At 38.2% G+C, this 27,692-nt stretch overlaps 2 protein-coding genes across 11 annotated transcripts in view; one reads left to right on the forward strand and one right to left on the reverse strand.

Moving 5' to 3' along the window:
* On the reverse strand, positions 1-19,853 carry LOC123511656 (UBX domain-containing protein 6-like). 7 transcript variants are annotated; one of them, XM_045267706.1, is made up of 16 exons: positions 19,113-19,852; positions 15,970-16,060; positions 12,045-12,181; positions 10,181-10,278; positions 9,727-10,020; positions 6,959-7,123; positions 6,709-6,802; positions 6,003-6,126; positions 5,360-5,509; positions 4,942-5,114; positions 4,541-4,668; positions 3,884-4,087; positions 2,833-3,032; positions 2,380-2,478; positions 2,064-2,202; positions 1-1,339 (listed from the first exon to the last, which is right to left on the reverse strand). In XM_045267706.1, exons 8-16 carry the CDS (start codon positions 6,074-6,076, stop codon positions 1,187-1,189), a joined length of 1,320 nt encoding a protein of 439 aa, XP_045123641.1. In that variant the 5' UTR covers positions 6,077-6,126; positions 6,709-6,802; positions 6,959-7,123; positions 9,727-10,020; positions 10,181-10,278; positions 12,045-12,181; positions 15,970-16,060; positions 19,113-19,852; the 3' UTR covers positions 1-1,186. The 7 variants fall into 7 exon arrangements, with proteins under 7 accessions (XP_045123641.1, XP_045123644.1, XP_045123640.1 ...); XM_045267709.1 differs by having other exon boundaries at positions 10,190-10,278; positions 15,963-16,060; XM_045267705.1 differs by having other exon boundaries at positions 15,963-16,060.
* The window catches only part of LOC123511654 (rho GTPase-activating protein 12-like), a 27,825-nt gene continuing 12,403 nt past the window's right edge, over positions 12,271-27,692 (forward strand). The window contains exons 1-9 of one of the 4 annotated variants that reach the window (XM_045267699.1): positions 12,271-12,403; positions 13,686-13,840; positions 14,123-15,520; positions 16,421-16,588; positions 16,964-17,485; positions 24,217-24,297; positions 25,450-25,548; positions 26,186-26,362; positions 26,749-26,919. In XM_045267699.1, the coding sequence (XP_045123634.1) occupies positions 13,691-13,840; positions 14,123-15,520; positions 16,421-16,588; positions 16,964-17,485; positions 24,217-24,297; positions 25,450-25,548; positions 26,186-26,362; positions 26,749-26,919 (2,766 nt within the window). In that variant the 5' untranslated portion in view covers positions 12,271-12,403; positions 13,686-13,690. Of the gene's footprint in view, positions 12,404-12,428; positions 12,671-13,685; positions 13,841-14,122; positions 15,521-16,420; positions 16,589-16,963; positions 17,486-24,216; positions 24,298-25,449; positions 25,549-26,185; positions 26,363-26,748; positions 26,920-27,692 lie in introns of those variants that run through there. The other 3 variants (XM_045267701.1, XM_045267702.1, XM_045267703.1) reach the window with 3 other exon arrangements.

Here is a 27,692-nt window from a genome sequence, read left to right on the forward strand (position 1 = left end):
TTTTAATTTCTTCCATTTATTTATTTATTTTTTTTTTTTCTGTTTGACATATTTTCTTGTATTTTAAAGTCTGCAGCACATCACCCAAAAAGAAATGTATAAAGTAAGGGTTTGTGTTTAGTCCACATCACCACCCACCTCCTCACCACACAATACTCGTAGTGTTGTGAAGTGATCAGTGAGCAACATCAGATTCAGGGAAATAAGTCTTGTCAACAAATAAAACATAATCAAAATCAATTATATCAGAAAACTTCAATTGTGAAGAAGTCAGCAAAAAAAAAAAAAAAAAAAAAAAAAGTTACACGTCACAAAGGTTAAGGTCACTGATACAAAGATGCAAGAGGTGAGAAAGTCAGAAAACCCAAACGGTAGGAAAATAATGAGAGAGAATATTACGAGTAGCTACCAATCAAAATACGACCTATTGTGAGTCTTTTATCAAACTAGATTAAAGTTGAACAACTCCATCAAATGGATTGTTCACCACACACCAGAACTGATATTTATCATTAGGCCTACTATGTCATTTACAATTTAGCATACAGTGATAAAATAGGTATCTAAATACAGTGATTCAAAATTTAGTGCACTTCATGGGGGATGGTGTCAAGCTACAATCACAATGATACACACATTTTATATATATATATATATATATATATATATATATATATATATATATATATATATATATATATATATATATATATATATATATATGTATACACACACACACACTGCAGATGATGATTTTTGAAGTTTTTGAAGTGTTTCACAGCTCTTTAACAAACGACAAGAAAAGAACATCATGCTTGAAATGTACTATTTTAAACAGGGCAACTCTCACCATTATCATTCAAGTCAAAACAACAAATAATATACTGCAACAAACTAAATGTACATAGGAGCATGTTCCCAATAGATCATGGGCTGGACATAGTATAGTGCATTGTCTGACAAAGTTTAAATACTCAAGTAAAATTTTACCTTGAATTAAAAAAAACACTCTTCCAGCATTTCTTGCTATGGAAATATGGATAGAATAGCCATCCTTCCAAGAACATTCCAAATGTAGTGGTACATTTGGTCACCTTTCAGTGTTATGATTTGGAGTGAAAACAATACAGAAATGCAATATACGTATATAAGTTACAGGATGAGATGTGGCTTCCTGGTGTGAGTCTCAGGCCTTCTCTTGCAGGAGACTCAGTGTTTCAGGCCGGAGGAAAACGTTGTCGTCCAGATTGGGGTCCTGGACCTCAAAGTCCCATTCAAAATTGAATACCACAGCAGGGACAAGACGCAGCTCCACCAGGGTTTGTTCCTCCTCAGTCACCTGCACAATTTAAAATTTTGTGGTTTAAATTATTGAACAATTTTCTATTTAATAATGGTTCATTGGTACCCAACCTTCAGATGCATAACATTCTTTTGAAATGAGTGGGCTAGTGTCAAAACCTCTAAGCTGGCTGTTATTACTTATAGATACCAGAAAAAATGTTTAGTTCTCTGAATGCAAATCAGCATGGCAAATGAATTAACTATAAAAAGAAATTGGGTAAATATTTTCTCTAAAGCATTTTGACTCATTTTTCAATCTGACTGCAGTAATTAATGCAAGAATACATTAGGCAATTCATAAAATGAATTTATCCCTCCAAACTGCACATGAAAATTAAAAAAACTGAAAATGTAAAATTCATTACATGACAAAAAAAAAAAAATAAATAAATAAATAAAAATAAAAAAAATAAATAAATAAATGAATGAATAAAAATAAAAATCAGCTGAAATATGCATCAAAAGGTACAAGAAAAGTTGTGTTCAAAAGTGCCACTAATACATGACAATTTTTAAGGAAGAATATAGACAAAAAGGTTTACGTTTAATGAAAATATTAATGGAAAAAAAGTAATATCTAGTGTTTTCAAACTTGGCAAGAAAACTGCACAATAATACAATCCATTATGAAAATTGCAAGATGAGAGCCATGTAACAATTTTCATTAACTAAGTCATGACAAGAAAAGTTACACTTAATCTTTCTGTCCTGACACTCACCTTGCCCCCTCCACTCAAGTTGAGGAAGAACGGCCTCCAGTCATTGACAAGGTTTTCCCTCACAAACTTTACAACCTCCTCAAACTTTTCATTGACACCAAAAGTTCCCTGGAGAATAAGGCCATCAGGGAAGCGCACTCTGGTGAGGGAGAAAAGGCAAACAATAGGAAGGCATGGCACTGAATGAGCAGAGATAATATTCTTGATAACCTTTAGGTATGGGATAAAAATAATTGATATCGGTGAAAAACAAAATGACATAAGCTTGAATAACTGTTTTGAGACAGATGATTGTGTGACTAAAATTAAAACTAACCTGATAAGACTAAACCTATATTTCCTCATTTCTCTGATCTCATATTTTTCCCTCATGGTCTTCGTCATCAGCATCTGACTTCGCTCCACAGCCGTTGCTCTGCAAGATGCAAAATATTTCATATCCTAAGTGTCCTTGGATTTCTGGATGCATACATTAAAAGCTACACCCATTTGAAATTTTACTTTGGCTTAATTGCTTAGTGTATGCTATTTTTATACATACACACACACACACACACACACACACAAGATCGGAAATAATGAGCTCTAAGCTCGTTCCGTAGGGTAACGTCTGGCTGTCTCGTCAGAGACTGCAGCAGATCAAACAGTGAATTACACACACACACACACACACACACACACACACACACACACACACACACACACACACACACACACATAATAAATAGAAAAAATCTTTCTCTCTCCACAGTGGAGTTTTGTGACTTACCGGTTCTGCATTTCTTTCTTCAACTCTTCAGTGGTTAAAGTGAAAAACTCAGGTGGAAGGTCTACATGTGATGCTGCCTCGGCTGGGAACAACACTGTGACACCGCGATCAAGCTGCGGCCGAATGGGTTCAGCACTCACTAGGCCATCACGGAGCTGCTCCAGGTTCCCTAAATCACAGAGTTTGTCTTCTGGGAAAACCTGACAACAGGAGAGAATTAAACTGAGTCCAAGTAATATTGCAGATTTAAGGCGAGGAGGCAAGTTCACCACATCATCTTCAAGATTGTATTGCATAAAGTATAGATGAAGTTCTGAAGGCTAAATATTTAGGCAAAAGATTAAGGAGTCAACCTAAACACAGGGACAAAATTTCTTAAACTGAAAATTCAGGAATCTAAATTAAATAGAAAAGGCAAATAGTAAATCTTGCCTTCAAAAATAAAATATTTACTAGCTAAGACTGATAAACAAATCTTTAACAGTTACTTAGCAATAAAGAGATGTGTTGTGCTTCTCACAATTTTTTAATAGACTACTTTATATATATATATATATATATATATATATATATATATATATATATATATATATATATATATATATATATATATATATTCCATTACCAGCACAGCATCCTAAACTTGACTGCTTCTCTCGTCAAGTAGATATTAGAGGATGCTGCCATACATACATGTGGTTGACCTAGCTATATACAATGTATACCACAAAATATTAATTTTCTGCTCAAAAGTCATGGACAAACCTTATACTCGAGGAAATACAGTATCTACACAACAGGCTGGCAATCTCACAAAGGGCGGACCAAGCAAGGCACTACACACTCAAACACATATACATCATTCACACTCTTAGCCCTTAAACTCCGGTGCCATGTCCTACCCAAGAGTACAACTGGCCACACACATCCACAATAATGTTGTGTTAAATTACAGCTATACGCATATAAAGCTCACATATGCTTTATACTTAATAAAGAGAGATACAAGTACTAGTACTTGATATCTAACAACTGACAAAGCACCACTTACCCAGAATTTGTCAGTGGTGTCATTGAAGGGCAGCTCTTGAACAGTGAAACCAGCAGCCTCCAGGAATTCTTTTGTGCCCTCCATGGGATGAATTCTCTCTTGATAAGCCCTATTGGATATCCTTATCTTGCGAAATTTTTCTTCGGTGGGATTTGACACAATGTTTTCAATATACTTACAGAGTGTTTCAATGCAGGTGTTGATCTACAAAATAACACAAGTATTAGACAAGTGAAAGAAATTTTTAAATACCAATGTATTATTTCTGAGTTCGACCAAATAAATTTACTGGCTTGTTGCTAGAGGAAGTTCAAGAGTGTGACACACTAAAATGTCAAACACATTCTAATTTTGTTAGAACACACAGTCTGCCTCCTGGTAATGTAATGCAATAGGTGAAAATTTGTCTCCAAAGTCTAAATGCTTCAAGCAAAAAGTTACACACACTTCATGATGAGTTTGCAATTGTGTGTATAAAGACCAAGCTTCACCTTGTTGACATGAATGCCTTGCAATCAAAAGACAGTAATGGTTGTAAGCAACACTTGAATTTGCTGGTGAAAAACATGGTATGTACAAAAGAAGTAATAGCTGTATAATGTTAAACAACAATGTGGAAACAATAGCAACTAGTGTGGAGTCATCCAGGTGGCACACCTTCTCCTTGTTCTTGTTACATGTGTGGATAATGATGCAAGAGGAGATGGCTCGGTCCTCTTCCATCTGGCTGTAGAGGAAGTCACGGATCTGTTTCTTTATTTCCTCATATGATGCTACTTCTGGTCCTGAAAGTAAGATACAGTCTTTTCTATACAATGTTGAAAGATGGAAGACATCTTTACAAGTCCCACAAATATTAGATCAAATTTGGGATCTTGGGTGATATCCATCATGGAACATAAGTAACTACTGTATTTTCTGAACTCAACAGAAACTATTAGATGTGTCATCTATGATTTATAATAGCTCTCCAAGAACCTCTACATTATTACATGTACCTGAAGTGCACTTTTTATTTCAAATTTTGAGTCAAAGCTCAGCTTAACCATTACACACACCTATAAGAGGGCAATGGAAGTATACACCCTGGACAGCCAGCATTGGAGCACTGTCCATGTGCACCTCTCGGGGACCTGTCACCTCCTGCTGTTCATTTAGCTTCATCTGTTCCATGGCTGCCCTTTCAGCCTCCAGCTCTCGCCGGGCCTGAGTCTTGATGGCCTGCAATGACCTGAAACAAATGTTACATTCCACTTCCCATCATAACGCTTAATTTGTGCATCATCACAACGTTTATAGTTAATAATGTTCTTTTCTCTATGATAAACTTATACTGTATTTTCATTATCTTACACCATTATCATTATCGTATTCTCAGTAGAAAATTTGATTTTTCTTGACATGCTCCTCTGCAATACTCCCACTTCTATACCATGATGAATTTAGTCAAGACTTTAGCCACCTCACTAAATTTACCAGTTCACATCTCCCTTCTTGGAACTCTCCAGCCTAGCAAGAGCTGCAGCCCCAGCTTGCCTAACATCTTGATTTGGGACTACCCGAGGCTGTGGTGCACTGTGGCTGGTACGGGAATATGCTGAATGATGTGATGGACCTCCGCTGAGGCTGCAACAGAAATGAAAGTAAGGAAATTAAACAATAGAGAAGATAGACTGACAGCATAAGCAGAATGATTAGAAGGAAAAAATCAAGAATGTTATGTATATCTCCAACAAGACTGCCAGGAATACATGTAGGGTGTTGCACCAGTTGCTCTGAGTCATGGAGGACAGCAAGGTTAAAGGCTTCGTCACTAGGATGGTCAGTGAACAGAGAGGAAGGCCACAGCTGGCAGTAAACATTGAAGTCTCCAAGAATGGAGGCCTCCACAAAAGGGAAGAGAGTCTATAATATGTGCTCCACTTTGGAAATTAAGAATTCCTCCTTAATATCATCACTTGTCTAAATATGACATTAATAGACGCCACATGGCTAAACTCCATTTATTTATTAATTTCTTACTTTTCATTTCTACAATACCTGACTGAATTATAAGTCATTGAGAATTGTATACTATATGGGATACTGTATATACAAAAAATAAGCTAAAAGTATGTACCTTTGTCCTTGACCTGCAAGTTTGAACTTTGCATCTGCTTTTTTCTTGTCAAAAAACTTCTTGAAGGCATCCATATTTTTCTATTATTATTTTAGTCCTGAGATAACAGTGTCAATGTCCTCACCTGAAATAAACAAAACTGTTGTAAATATAAACAATGCTTTCATTGTTATTTTCAGTATGCCTAGTAATAAGTAAGCCATTATTTTTTGTCAATATCACGACATTCTTAAAAGAGAAAGTAAAGATTCACACCCACCAGGTAACAGCAATTTCTATAAAAGAGAGAACATACTATATTCAAATATGTGAATAATTTTACTGTAGCATTCAGATAACTTAACATCATAAGGAATAAATATTACATGTAAGTACCACACTTTAAAACAACACACACACACACCAACACACAAAATAAATAAATAAATAAATAAACAAGTAGATAAATAAATATGTGTGTGTTCCTCCCAATTATTCAATTCACCATCATACAATAATTTGTTTATGCAGTCACCCAAACGCACACTACTCGCTATGCACACAAGTATAGCGTCGTTTGTTTGGTTATGTTAGTATTTATTGTAGCTAATCCTGCCTTCAGATTTCTTACTGTTGTCATTGCATTCTTTGACGATCTTCAGTAAAGATATACTTATCACTATCTCAGCAGCCAATCTCACTTAGCTACTACCAATTTTATACTAACCTTGATTTTATCTATTAGATCCTCGTACTATTATCTTTTGGTAGTTTGAAGTTAGTGTTCTTCTTTAATATGTCTTCCACAATTCGCAGGTTATCTGTCATCGCAAGGTGAGATTAAGCAAACACCGTTATTAGCACGTCTCCAGATAACACCAGGCATCAGTGTGTGAGGAGCAGTTATACAGGCACTTATTAACAGACATTTCCTCCAATCAGAAATTTCACACCTAAGACAAAATACATTAACTTACTGAAAGATAGCGTGTGGGAAATTCTGTGAGCGTAAAGGTGCCAGGAGACAAAGATGAGAATCAAGTTTATAAAAAGGATACCTAAAAGGCTCTTCAGTGCATGGCTCTGTTGTGGTGTGAAGTCCAACCACCACCAAAAGTTGGCCAGGGAGAGAAGGAATGCGTCTGAAAGGAAGAGGAAAATCAATCATAAATGACATGTTCTTGAGTCTACACATACTTTCTTCAGTGGCAGTTTACAAGAGCTCCTTCTCACAAGAGGAAAGCAATCTCTATTCTGATGTATTGATTTGTTGGTGAACCCAATTGCGTGGAAAATCAAGTATTTTATAGCACCTAGATATTTTTTGTATTTCCTTAAAAATACAGTCTTGTACCAAGATTTAGCTTTCATGAGGAAAAAAGGTGGGACTTCTGCCACTAATTGCATTATATATATATATATATATATATATATATATATATATATATATATATATATATATATATATATATATATATATTTATTTGTTTTTTTATTATTTTTTTCCAGACCAAATTAGAGCTAAACATAACATAACATAAATAATAGGATAACAAAGGGCCACCAGGGCCCATCTAGGTTATCCTGTATCAATCGCACAGCGACCTCGTCATCAGTACTTACAGATACACTTACAAGTACACAATACATTATATACTAATTCTAAATATTTGGCCCATTAACAGGGCTAAGTCCTGCAGCGAAATCCTCTACAATTTGTGGTCCCCATACATGGGGATCATGTCTTGTTTAACTATAGTAAATTTCTTATAAAAACTATCATGCAGTGCTATACATAATTATAAATCTAATAAATTTAAGTGCTTATCTAATCTGTTTTTAAACATTGTCAAACTAGTGCTATTTACAACCGTCTCTGGCAATGCATTCCAGAAGTCTACCACCCTATGACTAAAGAAATATTTTCTTATATCTAACCTGCAGCCTTGCTTTCTAATCTTCCTGCCATGATTTCTAGTCCTACTTCCTCCTCTAAGGTAAAGAAAGATCTCACATCTATGTAGTTTGTATCTGAGAACATTTTAAATAACTCTATCATATCCCTCTTATACATCTCTCAAATGAAAACATGTTTAATTCCTTTAATCTATCTCTATACTCCAGGCGCTTTAATAATGGTATCATCCTAGTTGCTCTTCTCTGAACTGCTTCTAACATGTTGATATCCTGCCTATAGTGGGGTTACCAGGCCTGTATGCAATACTCTAAATGGGGCCTAACATAGGAATTATAAAAGCTACGCACCACTTCCTTACTTTTATAACTAACATTTCTGTTTATAAAACCCAGGATCCTATTTGCCCTATTTCTTGCTTCTAAACATTGCTTTGAAAATTTCATAGTCCTGTCTATCACTACTCCTAAATCCTTTCCTTCCTCTACTGCCTCTAGCCAACATCCCTCCATCTCATAGTTAAAGTTTGTGTTGTTTTTACCTTATCATTAGACCATCTTATTGACATTAGGAAGGGTGTATGGAAGGCAGAAGATTAATGGCCACAGTCTTCACTATTTTAACCCGTTCAGTACTGGAATACATTTTTACCTTGAGATTTGTGCACCATTAAACCATTTTATTGGCATTAGGAAGGGTGTATGGAGAGCAGAAGATTAATGGCCACAGTCTTCACTATTTTAACCCCTTCAGTACTGGGACACATTTTTACCTTGAGATTTGTGTACCATTAGAGCATTTTATTGACATTAGGAAGGGTGTATGGAGGATAGAAGATTAATGGCCACAGTCTTCACTATTTTAACCCCTTCAGTACTGGGACACATTTTTACCTTAAGATTTGTGTACCATTAGACCATTTTATTGACATTAGTAAGGGTGTATGGAGAGCAAAAGATTAATGGCCACAGTCTTCACTATTTTAACCCCTTCATTACTGGGACACATTTTTACCTTGAGATTTGTGTACCATTAGACCATTTTATTGACATTAGTAAGGGTGTATGGAGAGCAAAAGATTAATGGCCACAGTCTTCACTATTTTAACCCCTTCATTACTGGGACACATTTTTACCTTCAGAGTGACTAACTTTACCGATTAGAGAGAGAGAGAGAGAGAGAGAGAGAGAGAGAGAGAGAGAGAGAGAGAGAGAGAGAGAGAGAGACTGATAACTTTATAAAACCCAGGATCCTATTTGCCCTATTTCTTGCTTCTAAACATTGCTTTGAAAATTTCAGTCCTGTCTATCACTACTCCTAAATCCTTTCCTTCCTCTGCTGCCTCTAGCCAACATCCCTCCATCTCATAATTAAAGTTTGTGTTGTCTTTACCTAAATGCATAACCTGACACTTTTTAGAATTAAAATCCATCTGCCACCTGTCTGCCCATGTTATCAGCCTGTCCAGGTCTCGTTGTATTCTGTAATTTATACTGTACTTCTGTAAAAGCTCCTTTATATTGAATAAAGACGCATCTAAGCCCGTTTGTCTCAAGAATATGAGCAAGACCTAATTACCAGTAGGACGCACAGGCCTAAAAATGTGAAACTATGTGGAAACCGTGAAAACCAAATGTCATCTCAAAAAAAAAAAAAAAAAAAATACCGCCCATAGCGGACCGCCCCCTCTGTTTCCCCTTCGCTACGACATCAGCAAGTGAAATCACAAGCATAATATTATACACGTCACTATAAGAGACTGACATGAAATAAACACTCGCTGCACGTAACCTGGTTACTACAACAAATAAATCATTGATGTCGCCTGACCTTTGACCTGAGTGAATGTCAGTGATGTGGAGATCTTTTGGGAATCTGGCAGGAGGGTGGCCGCTGCACCTTCCGCTACACCCACCACTATGCCAACACCAGCCCGCAGAGATGCAAGCGTCGAGTTAACCCCGCCAGAAAACAGCAGCGCAACTTCATTCATCACATATGGTGAAAGAAGAAAAGGAATACATAAGCTGAAGTCAGGGTCTGGTCCACTCCTTCTCTCCCGTCACTCGTCAGGTGATTGTGATGCACGAACTGTCGAAGACCACAATGCGAACCACCTAACAGCTGCAAAGAAATAAAAAAAAAACACTTTATTATAACAATCCAGGAGGTAGAGGAAGGGTGGAAATAAAAAATGAGCAACTCTATATCAATTCAGCATATAGCCAAGAAAGAACTGCATACAAATAAAGTATTTTTCAAAGGATTAAACTCTTAGAATTACTTTGTTAACCTGTGTGGTGGCTGGCAACACCTGGCAGCTGGTTATGTTTCCACCGCTGCAACAGGATCCTTTCTTCATCTGCTTGGATCATGATTTCACTAGAATAGATAATATTAACGACGATTAGGTAGGAGCATCCTATAATTATCAGGTACGCATCTGCTGAACTACTACAGGAATGCATTACCACGTGGTTCTCCTTATTGGGCTGCGAATGATGATGCTTGATTGTACTAATACAGTAGGTACCCGAAAACGTCCTAACAATGTCGATCTTTGAACACCACTCACTGGTGCAAAAATCATTGATCTGATTTCATTTTGCCTCATACATCCTAAGTTTGTACAAACAAAGGTTTAAAGAAATGCCAATGACACGTACTGTCTAACCTCACCACATGCCAGCCAGACAATACTTGCACTACGCAGTCCTACACAGTCCAAACCTCGCTCATGAGATGCATACCGCAATGCATGTCTGTTATACTGATTTAGAGAAATGCCAATGACTGTCTAATCTTACCAAATGTTAGCTATCCAAAGTATGCACTACGCAGTAGGCCCACAGCCAATTCAAACCTCGCTCATGAGATGCATAATAATGCATGGGTAGGTGGTAAACTGAGTTTGCATCTCATGAGCGAGGTTTGGATTGACTACTGCGTAGAACACACTCTGGCTGGTTTTCATTTGGTGAGATTAGACAATGCCATTGGGATTTCTCTATCAATTAACCCTTTAATTGGTTAGGTATAAACTTGGAAGGGTGTATGGAACAAAATTAAAATAAGAACAACCATTTTTGCATTGATGTTCAAAGATCGACATTGTGTATTTCGGGTACGTGCTCACATTGTCAAAGCGTGTGTATTCATGGTTTTAGGTATATTTCGCGTATATTGAGTGTTCCGAGTGTTAAGACGTGTTGGGGTCTTTATTTTCAGGTGCTGTGGGATATTCTGAGTGTTTTTGGTGTATTCTGAGAGTTATGAGTGTTTAGAGTAACTTTGAACATGAGTTTTGGGCATATTTATGCCTAGTGGTGTGGGATGTTTCAAGTATATTTTGGGGTCTATTTTGAGTGTTATGGGCAAGTTTGGTGTGTTTTGGACGTATTTTGGGTGAATTTCAGAGTATTCTAGGTGTAATAAGCGTGATCATACACAGTCTTACACGAAGATAGGTAATAATCGAGCTCGATCTGCTCATTACTAGTGGTAGCGTGTTTGTTCGTGATCAGACTTTATAATGTGTGTGTGTTCTTATTTGTATTCACTGTCGCCTGATGGTCACCCAGCCAGCCTTCCCCATTACGGAGCGAGCTCAGAGCTCTTATAGACCGATCTTAGGGAAAGACTGAGACCACAACATATTCCACACACCTGGAAAGCGAGGCCACAACCCCTCGAACTGCATCCCGTACCTATTTGCTGTTAGGTGAATAGGCCGGGGCTACACATTAAGAGGCTTGTCCGTTTGCCTATAATTACCGCGCCCGGGATTAGAACGCGGGCTTTTTCGGTTGTGAACCAAGTGCTAACCACTACTGTGTGTGTGTACTGTTTTTATCCCCAGGAATATTCCGACTCCTTTAAAAATACAACCATTTGTATATTCTCGGTAGGCAAACATTTTAACTTAGAATCCACATCAATATTATTTATTGCTATTATTATTTATTTACTTATTTTTACTACTGAAAGCTTTGTGGGCATATACATTTCATATATTTCTATAACATTCAGCTGTAAATAGGTCAGTGTGTTAGGGAGGGGGCACTCGTGTTCTGCTGTACTAGATGACTATGCTGATAACGTGATAAATAAACATAACATGGACAACATTCCGGTTCTTTATCATATACCTGTTGCCGTGACGTCAGTAATCCACTCATGATTGGTGGTGGCTGATCAACAATGACGAAAGAAGGAAGTAGACCAGTGCAGAACCACCTATCAAGGCCGCTGTCATGAGGACCAATGGTAGGCTGGATTGTTGTCGCTGAACCAATGAGGAACAAGATAACAAGTCAGGCTGGCGGAGAGTGGTGGGGACTCGGGAGGATTATTACGGTGTGGGTGGGTGGGAAGAATGGGGGGAGACGGCGGCTGGGAGGGTCTTGGAAGGTCTGGGTGGGAGGGACAAGGGAGCCCAGCTGAGCGAGGGGGCGAGTGTTGACATGGAAAAAGTAGTGTAGAAAATCGCTGTAATATGATCATTAAGGCAAGTGTGGAGTGTTTTGAGCATGTGAGGTGAATGAGTGTAGTCAGTGTGCCCCGGAAAGAGGGAAGGGGCACCTCCACATTGACAAGGAAGCCACGGCATCCATGAAAATTAAGAGGCACGGAAGTTACTCGGGCAAATGTCAACAAATTGGAAGCATTTAACCACAAGAACCTCCGTTAAACTGTTGGGGGACGGTGTAAGGTTACAGTACGGATGTTTCCTTGTGACGTATAAGAGATAAAATAACTTGTAGGAGAAGTGTGGGTAAGTACTAGGTAATGTTGACACCTTGACGTGACCGACCCCGCTCACTACAGACTACCTCTTCCTGGCCGGAGCGGCGGTGCGTGACCTTTTCTTTAGAATCTAAAACAAATCCATTGATTTTTGCAATAACTATAATAGCTGGGAAATATGCAGATAGGCGTCCCTAATTCTTGCAATATGTAAGTGAAGAGTTTATTCCGTTCAGATACGCTTGTATGACTAACGTACCTGGGAGTGGACATGAGGGTTATCGGTGGCGTGTTTGGTGTTCAGTCAGTACCTGGATGTCATTGTCAGTCGAATGATTAAGGTCCAAACAGTAAATAGTAAATGGCTTGTTAAATACCTGAGTGGTGGCAGTTTCCCATTAAGGATGGGTGGCAGATTTTTTTTTTTTTTTTTTCTCTTCTTCCTTCATGGACCTGCTTGTCAAAAAGGTATGCATGTTTATGGACATGCTGTGAAGGTAAGAGTAATTGAAATGGAAAGTGAAGTAATTCTTGACAAATACTCAGTCTTTTGTGATCTTGTCAACACTGTTGTTTACAATTACATCTGTATGACTATTGAATGTAAAAAGAGTTTTGTGTAATTTATGCTTAACCCTTACACTAAATAATATGTATATGAATGTTATGTGATTTGTTTCTTTTTCTTTTGAGTTTCTCAGAAGCAGTATATTGATATGCTGCATTAATTGAGTGTCAGAAGAGACCACTTTATTTGAATTATCAGTGCTGTTTCCTAGATATTGTTTCAAGACAAATGACCTGCAATATATTTAGTGAACATCATTTGGCTGAACAAACAAAGAAGTGATATTCTGGATCTTTGTTAGTCATAGTTATGTTATGTTATATATGTTATGTTATCCAAGTCCACAAGCCAGCGATGGAGCTTGAGTTAGCAGATATTGTAGCATTGGGATCAGCTTATAGGTCTCACATCATTGTAAGGAAATCATTTGCAAAAAAAAAAAAAAAAAAACCTGATAATTAAATTATGATTCCAGGTAACATGAGTGAGGGCAACCCAAAAGGGGAGAAGCTGGAGGAGTATGTGGAAGCATTACAAGACTACCAATATGAGCATCATGGTCAGACTTTCATTATATCCAAGGGAGAGATCTTCTTGGTCCTCAAAAGCACAAATAATATTTGGTGGCAGGTAGGCATCACTCCTTTTATAACCATATAAAATTTTGCAGTTGATGTAGAGAATCATAAACATTTTTAACCCATCATGATTTCATACCCAGCCGCTGAAATTTGACAAATGGTGTGTTGTTAGGAGTGTGAAAAAAAATTGTAGACAAGTGAATTCTTGTCATTTCTGGAAAGTATCTTGTTCATGATAAACAGTAATTATTACTAGTAGTTTTGTTGAATTTTAAAATGAAATGGTTACCGTGTTCAACCAATATACTGAACATCTACAACCTTTGAACAGGTGATCCGAGCTGGAAGCAAGCGAGCTTTTTACGCTCCAGCACAACATCTGCAACGTAAAAGTTTATCGGAAGAAGAAATGAAGAGAATAATAAGTGGTCACAACTCAAGCTCTGAAAATGTTTCTTTTCAAAGGAGATCCCAGGAGTTTGATGGAGGCGGACCCTGCTTGGCACAAGAACTATCTCCTAACAGTACTCATGCTACTAGTCAAGGTCTTCGGTCTTATCCAGGACACTTTCAAACTTCACCTCTACACATATCCAAGTCAAGTTTAAATGAGGGCAGTGCTGAATCCTTAAGGCATCAACCAATTAAACCCTTCATCAAGTCAAGATCCATTGATGAGTTGAGGTCAGGTGGACGCAGTCACTCCACCCTGGATATCACCAAGATGCGGGAAGCCAGCAGTGAGGAGCTGGATAGACGTGCAAGTGGGGGTATTCAGCTGAGTCCACGTCTCAGATCCAGCTCATTTGACTTAAGAATGCCTCCTAAGGACACCGAGATGAAGCAGGGATCCCTAGACAAGCCCCGTAATTCCAGGATCTCCAAAGACCAAGGGGATAGGCGGCGGTCTTGGGCATTAGAGAACTTTAGGCCATCCCTCAAGAGAGGGGAGACAGTGGATGCAGCCATTGTGCTGGATGTACCACCTGAGCTACCCCCTAAGACAAGACCCAAACGTGGACTTAGCACATTCAGCTCAAATCCTGAGAATGTTGGTCATCTAGAAGGACCAATTGACCTCAAGGTTGAACAGGCTAGAATGGCCAAATCAGGACAATTATCTTTAGGAAAGGAGCAGCATGCTGGTAGGGAGGCAGAGAGGAGACACTCAAGACATTCTTCAGATCCTTTACTACTCCTGGAGGAGAATACAAGCTATCCTCTATATCAGGAATCCCAAAATGGCAAGGGTCCACCTATTGCCTTACCCAGGAAACTGTTGCCTCCACAGACTAGTCTCATGGAGAGCAGGCCTGAAGTTCAGCCTCATATAGGTGATTACTCTCATAGAGATGCCAATGGAAACAAGGTTAAAGAAATTTCAAGCCAGAGCAGCATTGCAAGCATATCCTATGCCACCCATGAGGGTTCTGTTAAGACCAGAGAATTTCTGGGAAGTTTCAGACAAAAAAGTAAGGCAAGTGAACCTCCACTAGGAAAATCCTCAGGCACACCAGAGATGATCATAAAGAATGACACCAACCTAGCACCACCTCAGAAGTGCAGGCCAGAATCCCCCAAAACCCAAACTGTCAAGAATAAATTCTCGCAGGGTTTTGGCAGTTTCAGGAACAAGAGCAAAAGAGAAACCAAAAAGGAGGAAAGAGAGGAGCCACCAACAAGGGAAACACCCACGCCTGATTCCTCACGTGGAGGGAAAATAGTGCAGGTTTGTGTTCCTTTCTCTTTTTTATCACTATGTCCGTGCTTCTTTTTCAGTGAAGTACAAAATGAGAACTACAGTTGAAGTCAGGAAAATTTACTGTGTAGCTGTCTTTAGCTCAGTGGTGCCATTGCCCTTTCCATGGCAGTAATTACCGATTTGAATTGTTACACCATCTGTATATACAAGGAAGAAAATGACAAATATGTATTTAGTTAATAAGTTTTTAAGAACCTGCAGATTCAAAAGACAAACAAAACCACATGAAAATACATACTAGTCATTAGTGTTTTTTGGTTGCTTATTGGCTAAACCTTCCTAATTTCCAAACAGAGGATACAATGCAATGTGATGTCAATATCTTGGAATGTCAATCTTGTATAAAATTATGGTTTACAAGAAATTTCTGTTCAGCATCTCATTATTGTTAATAAAGATAAAAACTTACTTTTTACCTCTGTGTTAGTTGCTTCACTGTAGAAGGGAGTGCCTCCATTGCAGATTGGAAGAGATAACTCACTTTGCACTCTGATATGATTTGGTTACCTGGAAAGAATGTTAGCAAACAAAGTGATCAGTAGTATAGAAATAAGTGTTAGGTATATATCATATTGGGAAGAGAAAGATTATTTGAAATGTGTGGACATATGCAAGAATACTGGAAGGAAAGAAAGAAGAAGGAAGGGAGTTGAGAAACTTGGAATATACAAAAATGAACTAAGATCATCAGCACATGTTGAGTTATGCAATGATCAACACCATTAGGTATTTGCAAGTCACTGACATCTGGACAAATAGAAAGATTGTACATTTTTTATTGTATTTAAGTCCAGAGATTCTCTCATGAGTTAAGAGATCTTAAAACATATCAAAGCCATAAAACATTTTGTGTTTGGTTTCTGCTAGAGCCCACCATCCCCACGATGTCCCCCTCAAAGAACACTTAATGGTGACTGGGGAGAGTACATAGAAGAGGTCTCCAAAAGACCTTACTACTATAACTCTGTGACAAGAGAGAAGCGCTGGAAGCCTCCCCGTTGGAGCAAAGGAAACACTTCCAATTCTATCTCAGAGGTACACATTTGTTATCATTTCATGGGTTTTCTTAATGTGTGAGATAAGTTGATAATGCCAGAACTAAAAATTTTCAGTGAAATAGGGATATCAGAGATGAATTGATATCTTCATAATTAAACTTCTAAACTTACATAGGATGAATGTTCTCCAAAATAGAATTTTAGAAACCAGAAACTGATTATGGAAGATTTTTTGTAACATGCTTTTTTGCTCATTGTTTACTGTAAATTTACTTTTCTCCTATTGGTCACATTAGATGATTCAGAGACGTCTTACTAGTACCTATTCTTAGTATTGCATTTTTGTTTCAATGCTTTCATAAATATTTAACAATAACATAAGTTGCATATCTTATATTTTCTGTCATTACAGGTTCCTTCTACTGGGACTGATGACAGAAACTTCAAAGGAAATGCACCCCAATGTCCTCCAAAGTGTCCAACCCCAGATTACCCAACCTCACCAAGGCTCTCCCACAAGCCCTTCTCTTACACTTGTAATCCAGACACAACACCAATCCATTCCACCCATCCCCGTGTTGCTGCCCACAACTCATCCTCCACCAGTACTCCTCACTCCAACACATCACAAACCCTCACAAACACCACCTCTGCCACCCGCAGCATGTCCCCCCCACAGATATCAGGCAAGAAGTTGTTGCCTCTGTCTTTTGCAACCCCTCCCGCTGTGCCCCCAAGCAGTGCCAAACCCACCTTTCCCACTACACCCACAACGCCGGAGTTTGCTGACTTCACTGCTGCCACCACCACTGACGATCAAAACTATGCTCTCCTCGATATTCTGTACAAAATGAAGCTTCCACGTGGCTGGGAGAAGAAGTACGATGCTTTCAACCAAAGGATCTACTTCCTCAATGTTGTCACTCGAGAGAGGGTGAGTACAACATTTGTCCCCCCCTTCCCCATTCTCTCTCTCTCTCTCTCTCTCTCTCTCTCTCTCTCTCTCTCTCTCTCTCTCTCTCTCTCTCTCTCTCTCTCTCTCTCTCTCTCTCTCTCTCTCTCTCTCTCTCTCTCTCTCTCTAAGTTGCTTTCCTTATTTTCTCATTTTCCACATTATTCTAGTACTACCTGTGTATTATTTATATGTTAAAGAAAATAGATCCTTTAGAAATATTTATGTTCAATTTTGTATTTCAAGGAAGATATATTTCATTGAATTTTTATTTATATATATTTAAAAGCCAGACTTCCTGGTGCCTCAGAATTGTCACTTGGCAGTTCATGATCAGGGTAAGAGACTGATAACTTCTCAATTGTCAGACTGCAAACATGAGTTTGATAATTTGTCAGTCTATCAATCTATCTATATTATTTGCTACCAGGTGACCAAAGTTTATGAGGTTAAGTACTGAACTTGTCCCTAGGAATAATGATGAAATGCTTATAATTTTTATGGACTCTTGGAAGCAGAACCTTGGTAAAGTCTTTAACTCATTATTTGCAAATATTCATATCTTACACTGCAGAGCTTTCATTCTCTCACCTTTCCTTCATGCAGCCATTACTTTGACTATATCTTCGTATCACACAGGAAAAAAACAAACCCAGAATTTACAAGCTTTTCTCCCATGTTTCATCATCAGTTTTGTTTTATTTCACACACACAGTGGAATATATTAAATAATGATGTTGTTACAGCACATAATGTGCATAACTTTAAGGATCAATGGAGATATGGAGACAGGACACTATGAGCCCCACTCGAACCCTGTACAATACAACTAGGTAAATACACACACACACACACACACACACACACACACACACACACACACACACACACACACACACACACACACACACACACACGTGGAACAGTTTAAATGAAGAAGTGGTGTCTGCAACAAGTGTGGATACTTTTAAAGTAAGATTGGATAAGTGTAGATATGGAGACGGGGCCACACGAGCATAAAGCCCAGGCCCTGTAAAACTACAACTAGGTAAATACACACACACACACACACACACACACACACACACAGTCCTTTTTTGCACATGATGACAAGTTGCTGAAAAAAGTGTAGAGTACAAAGGAATGAGGAGTGTTACTAGGATATTTAGACAAGATATAGATTGGAGTCATAGATGGAAAATTGAATTTAATAGAAATGTAAAGTAACATAATTTGAAAAAGAGTGCAAGGAGAATGAAAGGAAATTATATGTTGAATGATGGAAATGTTGAGTGGAGCAGAAGAGGAAGAGGATTTAGGTGTTACAGTGACAGAGAAGTTGATCACAGCAGAGCATGTTAGCAACATTAAAGAAGAATAAGGTTGGCTTTTGCATATAGAGATGAAGATTTGATGAAGATGATTATGTCACTGACTAGAATATTTAGCCGTAGTGGGGTTTCCCTACAAGAAAAGGAGAGAGTCCAGAGAGCAGCAACGAAGATGTCAATTTTCTCTCTCTCTCTCTCTCTCTCTCTCTCTCTCTCTCTCTCTCTCTCTCTCTCTCTCTCTCTCTCTCTCTCTAAGTATATATTTTGTCATCTTTTACCTTTAGTTTAGCACAGCAGGGATGTAAGTCGGTCAATGTGTGTACAGTTTCCCTAGTGGTGCTACAGAGAAAACAACAGTATCAGGAGCCTTCCCCTACTGTCACCCCCCAAACTCCCCAACTTCCTTTCTTTCATGATAAAAGGTTTTTATTTTATGAGGGAGATTTATTGGGAAATTGGATTGCATCTTCTCTGAATTTATTCTTTTGATCTCTTCATTGCAGTTACAGATACCTTTGTGGTAATATATAAAAATGTAAACATGTTACCATATATTAGTCTTTATTTATGTTTATTTTTCAGGGCAGAGATCATACCAAATTGAAAATGAATATTTGAAAGACTGACTTTTTAAAGATGTTGTGCCCATCATTGTGTTGGGTGTGTATAGTACTCTCATGTACAGCAAGTAGGGATTCTATGTATGATAATTTTGGAAGCAAAGTTTTCTCTTATATGTTTGTTCACCACATAGGAAATACTTTATCTAGCTGCTTCATTAATAAGAAATATTAATTGTGTAGATTATCCTTGGTGGTACATACAGTCTTATAGGTGTTTTCATCAACCTTGTGACTTATTAAGTACATACAAGAACAATCACAATTAGTTATGTGACGTAATAAAGAGATGAAAGTTTGTGATAAGGTTGAGAGGAAGTGATATCCTGTACACTGTTTTGTGGACACACCAAGAAGTGACAGTGGTTGTGTTTTTGTGTTGGTGCTCCACAGATACATACACTGTGTTGATTCTTTTGGCAAGTTATCTACATGTTAGTGTGGGGTGCATTGTATGCTACAGAGGTGTGCTCTTTACTCCCTGAAGGATCCAGTCCCATGGGACATATTCTTATCTCCAGAAGATGTAGTGCTCCATTGCAGTAGTTTACTCTCAGTTTCATTTGTCATTAACAATCTGATTCACATGATTACATCATGGAAGTGTTTGCTTGATTTTTCTGTGTGTATCTTCAGTACTACCCAACAGCTACATCAATAGCATCTGATAGCCTTCCTTTCTAAGAGAAGAATATTTGACACACTTTACTTTATATTGGAAGACTCATCAAGCTAGTGTAAGCTACAAAGCAAACCATGAGTGATGATCATCTTCAGGTTATCTTCATGAATGATATGATATTCCAGCCCAGAGGAGTGTCGTGTGTGTCAGAGTTGGATGTAGGGCACCTGAATGACAAACAGTACATGCGCAAGTCTTACCAGAGCAACATGAACGTAAGTAAGGAGTTACAGCTGGATACAAATGTTTTAGAGGATGGCCAGTCTGTCCCAAACAATGAAATTACTCCTAGTGAACAGAAAATACCTCCTCCCAAGCCACCGCGCTTTTACCTTTACACCAGAAGCAGTGGTTATTGTGCCTAACAGATCACAGCAAATGAAAGGCCAGAGCAGAGGTCTTATTCCTCAAACAGATCAAGCATCAATATTGGCAGCTGGGTCACGAGTTTCATCTTTCAGTCCCATGTCAAGCTTTTCTAAGCCTCGTGGACATTCCAGAAGTAAATCAGAGAGCTTGAAAAGCAATTATGCTGCATCATCAAATTTGGACACACAGGAATTGATCCCAGTTGTTGTAGAAAGCACACTGGATGTACAAAGAGAAACATCACTGTCTTCCTCTCGTGGCTTAGACTTGACAATAAGCAAATCATTATCAGTAAGAAGCAAATCACCCTCATCCAAAACATCTTTGTCACCTCAAACTTGCAAATCCCCAGTTCCCTCCAGTCGTGCCAGCCATGTAAGAGAGGATATTAAAGAAATGACTTGCACACTGCCCAGATTAGTTATAGGAGAGAAAGGGATGATAACTGGGAATATCCTTGGAAATCCAAGGGAAAAAAGTACTCATACATCACTGTCAAGCTCAGAAAATGTTACTGATGATTCCAAGCATGCTAGTGAAGCAGAAATAGAAGGTGTCTCTCAGGACTCTATGAAGCAATACAGCAACATTGTTCAGGAACTGACCACTCGCAGCCTCAAACCTTCAAAATCTCTTCTCCCAACACCTAATGTAGAGGAAGAGCAGGGCTCAAAAGCTGTTATTGTCAAAGAACAAGACAGTGAAAAAAAATCTTCAGACACAGAAGCATTCCTACTTGACACACCATTTACTCTGTCCAAGATGTCAAGGCTGAATCAGTCTCGAAAAGCCAAACAAGCATCTGGAGAAAGACTGCGAAGGTGCTCGGGGGACAACCTCCTAGAACCAAGAAATCAGATTAGAAATTCATCATTTGTCTCTCATGATGAGGATGGCTCTATTCTTGAGGATAAGCCTTTGTTGAAGCTGAGTCAGATGGCTGCCAGAGATGGAGTTAGTATATTCCAGAGAGGGTGGCCCTTGGAGCTGGTTGTTCCTCCCAGCCTGTTGAGTTCCTCTGAATCAAATGACTCGCCCAGAAACGATGACTCTGAGGTGATGTCTCCAACCTGCAACTTCAGTTTTGATGGCCAAGAGTACAAGAGTTTTGAAGATCATGATAAGGTAGTGCTGACCATTGTCACTGTTGATGTGATGGGTAACATTTCACCATTTCATACTCAAATGATGATACATTTTGTTGCTTGTTTCGTGGTAACATTTCATTTGTCAAAACATGATATTGAAATTTGCCTATCACATTAGCTGTGACATTTAAAGATAACTTAACACATGCTCACACATAACAGCTCCCAATATGGGATGCATTTAATGACAGCCATGCTTCATTGAGAGTGTTCTGCAGCTGTAAATGAAAGTGCAAAAAGATAAGCTTATTTTTCACCTGCATTCTCTTGTGCTTACCACATGGTATGCAAGTACTCCTTTCATTGTAGCCTGTAACCATAGCCTTACTTCAACCACTAATCTTGTGTTACAGAGAAAGAGGGAGAATGAATCAACACTATATAAGGCACCATTAGAAATTTTTTTGTCTGTATATAGTATCTCCGTAACAGCACAGCCATTGATTCATTTGTATTCTAGATCTCTATGAAGTCATAAGTTTAATACAATTGAAGATAGTGATGACATGCAGCATCAGATAGCACTAGATATGAAGGAGTAGTGACCATCTACTTAGATGTGTGGGCAACTGGCTGAGCTTTTGTTCAATTGGTGGGAAAGTTTTTGTGGCAGTCAACATTCATTTTTGGTTGTAGCAAGCTGCAAGCAACAATGATGTTGCCTTGTCGCAGGAAATACACGTTGCCTGTGTTGGCCCGGTGGAATCATGCCTATAGGTTTGGTGGTTCCCTTGTAAATATGGTAGTTCATCATGACCAGTCACCACAAAATTGTTGTGTAAATAGAAAATGTACATGTTCTGTCATAATGTGATCTGTGTTACTGATCTTGATTATGATTTTGTTGTAATTCTGACATGAGTATATATAGTTGTCCTATTTGCTTTGTCTAGCATGCTATGTAACTTTCAGATTCTTAAAAGTTTTGATTTTCTTTAATGTGTCTGTATTAATGATGAGAACACTAGTGTTCAAAACAATTTGAAATTGTAAGATTTGGTAGCCATATTTGCAAGATATGTGACATAGATGATTTCATTTACCCAAGTATTATTAAAGATCTTGTTTATGAAATACTTAACTTTTTATTGTAGGCACTTACTAATTTCTCTCCCTCAGCTATTTATCTAAAGTTAGGTGTACTATTACAGTAATAGTTATGTCTTTTGTCATTTATGGGACCAAGCAGATGCTGAAACAGTGAATATGGCAGAATTTTAGACTATATTATCATCAGCAATTTTTAGCAATGAATAAATAGGAACATCAGCTACTATTTTTTCATTCATTTGCAAAAAACATAACTAATGTCTCCAAGTCATATATATATTCAAATCACAAACATTTCCAGGCATATTTCTAGAAGATAAACAATATAGGTCTTATGTGAGGATGAACTAAGTCCACACTGTACTCCACTTCACCCTAGCAAATTTTCAAATTTTATTAATAAGTTGAAATTCTTTTCAAGCATCCTCCAACAAATTTTTTATGGTTCTTCCTTTGTTTTTTCCTCTTCCATCTCCAAAAGAGCAGAATTTTTCTCACTTAAAATTATCTGCTAATCCACCTACTCCTCAACCAAACAGAGTGGAGAGACAAACTTGCCGCTGTAAACACAATATTCAGTCTAATACTGTATTCATATACTCTATGTTTACACAAAATATTTTCTCATGTGGTACTCTACTCACACCATTGTATGTGTAGGTGGTGCAGGTGGTGGCCGGGTGAACACATGATGGCAGACGTTTGCAGCATTCCATGGCCATTTTTAAACTTGCCACATGCCAGTACTTCTTGGAAATATAGTGCCAACAGATCATACAACTTTCAGAATGGTACTAGTTTATGTAAGTGCAGAAATGTTAGATTTTCAGAAACGGATGCCAAAAGAGAGGACCTTTGCTGTACATAGCTGTACATTTTTTCAGTTTGATTGGAAAAGATGTTTTCAGTGTCACTGTAGGTTTAGAGTGATGAAAGGGACAAGCTTCAGTTAATTATTTTTCCTATTTGATTTCTTGTATTGAACTTCAACTTAAATTTTTTTTTTTTTTTTTTTTTTTTTTTTTTCTTCTTCTTCTTTCAGAATCAAGGATTACATTTTTGTGTCACCTCACTTACATTAATATTTTCTCTATTTGCCATTATTGATGCTTAATTACTTTTTCTTACACTTTGAAGAGCCTGCCATCACAGCCTTGCCATTGCTTATGTTCATCTCACAACAAGTCCGTCCTTCAAGGCATGCACTCCAAGCACGCTTTTATAACTCTTATCATATAAGATTGTTTTTATAATGTACAGTGAAGATATAGCCTTATAATGTTTAACTTTTGATGTTATAATTTAGTAATGGTATACTCTTATAGAGTTTCCATATTGAGATTAAATCACATTCAGCCATTTAGAAGAGTGATATAAGAATGGATAATCTGAAACAACAGTTTGAATGCATTGGAGTGAATCTCTTCAAGGTGGACTTACTGTACTGAGGAAAGGTGCCTCACATCTCCCTCATAGCTCTTGCTTACCCTGCTAACTCTTAGTTCCCCTCCAGTGGCTGGCAACAAGCAGTGATGAGGGTAAGGTGTACTACTATGAGGAATCCGGCACCAAGAGTGCATGGAGATTGCCGGAGGTGAGTGTGTGTGTTTGTGTTTGTGTTTGTATTTGTATTTGTGTGTTATTCACCACGGTTGCTGGCTGACCGTAGGAGAAAGAGCTGAGCTCATATTGACCGATCTTCGGGTAGGACTGAGACCACATCACACTCCACACACTGGGATAGTGAGGCTATAACCCCTCGAGTTACATCTCATACCTATGTACTGCTAGGTGAACAGAGACTACATATTAAGAGGCTTGTCCAGTTGCCTTGCCACTCCCGGGACTCGAACTTGGGCCCTCTTGATTGTGAGCGGTGTGCTGACCACACACTACGCGGTGTGTGTGTGTGTGTGTGTGTGTGTGTGTGTGTGTGTGTGTGTGTGTGTGTGTGTGTGTGTGTGTTCATCACCACCACCACGCTTGTCTGCTGGTCGCCCAGCCAGCCTTTCCCCTACGGAAAGAGCTCAGAGCTCGTAGTGACCGATCTTTGGGTAGGACTGAGACCACATCACACACAACACACACCGGGAAAGCGAGGCCACAATCCCTCGAGTCACATCCCGTACCTATTTACTGCTAGGTGAACAGGGGCTACATATTAAGAGGCTTGCCCATTTGCCTCGCTGCTTCCTGGGACTTGAACCTGGGCCCTCTTGATTGTGAGTCGAGCGTGCTAACCACTACACTACACGGTGTGTGTGTGTGTGTGTGTGTGTGTGTGTGTGTGTGTGTGTGTGTGTGTGTGTGTGTGTGTTTCCATCCTTCCATACATCTGCATGTATGTGTTTTGTCATTTGAGATTAGTTCTGTAGCAGTTACTAATGTAACTAAAATATAATAGTCCATATCATTGACTCATATTTAACTGCTGCCACATGCTTTTACTGTAATTTTTGCTTAACTTTTCCTCATTGTGACTGTCCTTTCTAAATATGATTAGTCAAAATAAGAAAAGCTGAATTTGTAGCTAAGATAAATAGATTGTACCAGAACAAAATAACCTAGATAGTAGAATTAACCTTTTGAATATGTCAAGTTTAGTAACATAAGCCGCTAAGATCCTGTGATGACTTGGGTTAACAGCCTGATAGTCTTACATGCTCATAATTTTGATCAATTATAATTCATATCTACTTCAAATAAAGTAGTGTGTTTGTATACATAAAGGAAATGTCTGCTTCAGGTTGATGAGGCTGAACTGCCTGATCAGGAAGGTTGCCCCAGCCAGCCATTGGCATCTCCATCTGAGAACTACAGACTCTCCAACATAACAGAGAATCTAGTGAGTTGGGTTTCACTTCATCAGCACCAAGCATTAGAGGCAGAATTTTGGTACTGTTTTGTTGTCAGTAAAGGAAATATTACTGAAATATTGAGACTTGTTATGTTTGAGACTTAGTTTGTCCAGTAGTGTGTGTATTTACCTAGTTGTATTTATCTAGTTGTAGTTTTACAGGGCCTGGGCTTTATGCTCGTGTGGCCCCGTCTCCACATCTACACTTTGTGTGTGTGTGTGTGTGTGTGTGTGTGTGTGTGTGTGTGTGTGTGTGTGAGCACAGTACAAACCTCAGTCCACCAAGTGACAGTTGAAAGAGAGTTAATCACTGACCTAGCGAGCAGCTTTGTGTGTATAATAGAGATAATACTACTACTACTACTACTACTACTACTAATAATAATAATAATAATAAAGATAGTAATAACAATGATAGTAGTATTAGTAGCAATGATAAATGATTTATTAATGTTGGAGCCATTTCAAAATATTAATGTGATAGTGAACAGTTCTTAATAGTTACAGTGTGCATTTGTGTGTGTGTGTGTATGTGTTTGAAGTGAGAGACAGAGAGAGTACATACTCATATGTTCATGTCTGTCTGTCTATTCTCTGCTACCACACAAGTTTGTACTCCCCACAGTCTGAGCTCAGTGACAGGACCCTTCGGGAAGGATTCCTGCACCGCACCTTCCTGATGCGAGACAGCAAGAAGGTGCGCAAGAACTGGACGCACTCCTACACTCGCTACATTGTGCACTCCTTCAATAACGGCTGCTCAGGCATTCTTTACTTCACCAAGAACAAGGATGATGAAAAGGTATGTGTTGCAATGGCCTAGACTGGTAGACATAAGTCAGGAAGAAAAGAATGTTTATAAACATTATTAGTAGTGTGAACATGTATGATTAAGGAACTTACATGTATAAATAACTTGAATTCATACTACATTTGACATTGTACTTTCCATTTTATTTGAATGTGCATTTATGTGCTCTTCATTATAGCATCCCAGCAGCTTTAAAGAGCTCCTTATATTTCATTAAATATATGTATTCTTATTTCAGTAAAAAAGAAAAATTATGAAAAGTATTTCAGAGATTTGATGTCTTTTCTTTTAATTGAGAAGATTGTGTAGTTAATCTCAATCATTGTACACCTCACCATTGCCTTAGCCACTGTCCAGTGAAGGTTCTGTCATTGCAGAGGTCTGAAATCTTTGAGTTCTTCTCTCCCTGCTACTTGGAGCACGCTTCTGACAAGAAGACCAGCCGACAGCTTGTATTTGGGTTACGTAATGGACATGACACAGAAGTCCTGCTGCACTTTGAAGATAAAGACATTGCCCAGTTATGGTTGAAGGACCTTAAGACTCATGTAAGTTCAACCATCACTGAGTTATATTTTTGTGCTCCACAGTCAGTTGTAATAGTTACATTGTTATACAGTAATTAGGAACTCTAAAGTAGAGAGCGTCCCTACACATGACAAGTATAAGACTGCTCTTTAAAAGAAATGAGTAACATAACATAACATAACATAACATAAATAATAGGATAACAAAGGGCCACCATGGCCCATCTAGGTTATCCTGTATCAGTCGCACAGCGACCTCGTCATCAGTACTTAAAGATACACTTACAAGTACACAATACATTATATACTAATTCTAAATATTTGGCCCATTAACAGGGCTAAGTCCTGCAGCGAAATCCTCTACAATTTGTGGTCCCCATACATGGGGATCATGTCTTGTTTAACTATAGTAAATTTCTTATAAAAACTATCATGCAGTGCTATACATAATTATAAATCTAATAAATTTAAGTGCTTATCTAATCTGTTTTTAAACATTGTCAAACTAGTGCTATTTACAACCGTCTCTGGCAATGCATTCCAGAAGTCTACCACCCTATGACTAAAGAAATATTTTCTTATATCTAACCTGCAGCCTTGCTTTCTAATCTTCCTGCCATGATTTCTAGTCCTATTTCCCTCCTCTAAGGTAAAGAAAGATCTCACATCTATGTAGTTTGTATCTGAGAACATTTTAAATAACTCTATCATATCCCTCTTATACATCTCCTCTCAAATGAAAACATGTTTAATTCCTTTAATCTATCTCTATACTCCAGGCGCTTTAATGCTGG

This window comes from Portunus trituberculatus, chromosome 31 (assembly GCF_017591435.1).
Source record: "Portunus trituberculatus isolate SZX2019 chromosome 31, ASM1759143v1, whole genome shotgun sequence".
Taxonomy (NCBI): Eukaryota; Metazoa; Arthropoda; class Malacostraca; order Decapoda; family Portunidae; genus Portunus; species Portunus trituberculatus.

What these genes read in the sequence shown, in the direction of transcription:
- LOC123511656 (XM_045267711.1), bottom strand. Translation starts at nt 6,076, where the DNA reads ATGGATGCCTTCAAGAAGTTTTTTGACAAGAAAAAAGCAGATGCAAAG. An exon ending in AAGAAGGGAGATGTGAACTG is followed by an intron (nt 5,115 to 5,359) that starts GTAAATTTAGTG and finishes CATTTGTTTCAG; the next exon opens with GTCATTGCAGGCCATCAAGA. An exon ending in AAGAAAGAAATGCAGAACCG is followed by an intron (nt 2,479 to 2,832) that starts GTAAGTCACAAA and finishes TGCATCTTGCAG; the next exon opens with AGCAACGGCTGTGGAGCGAA.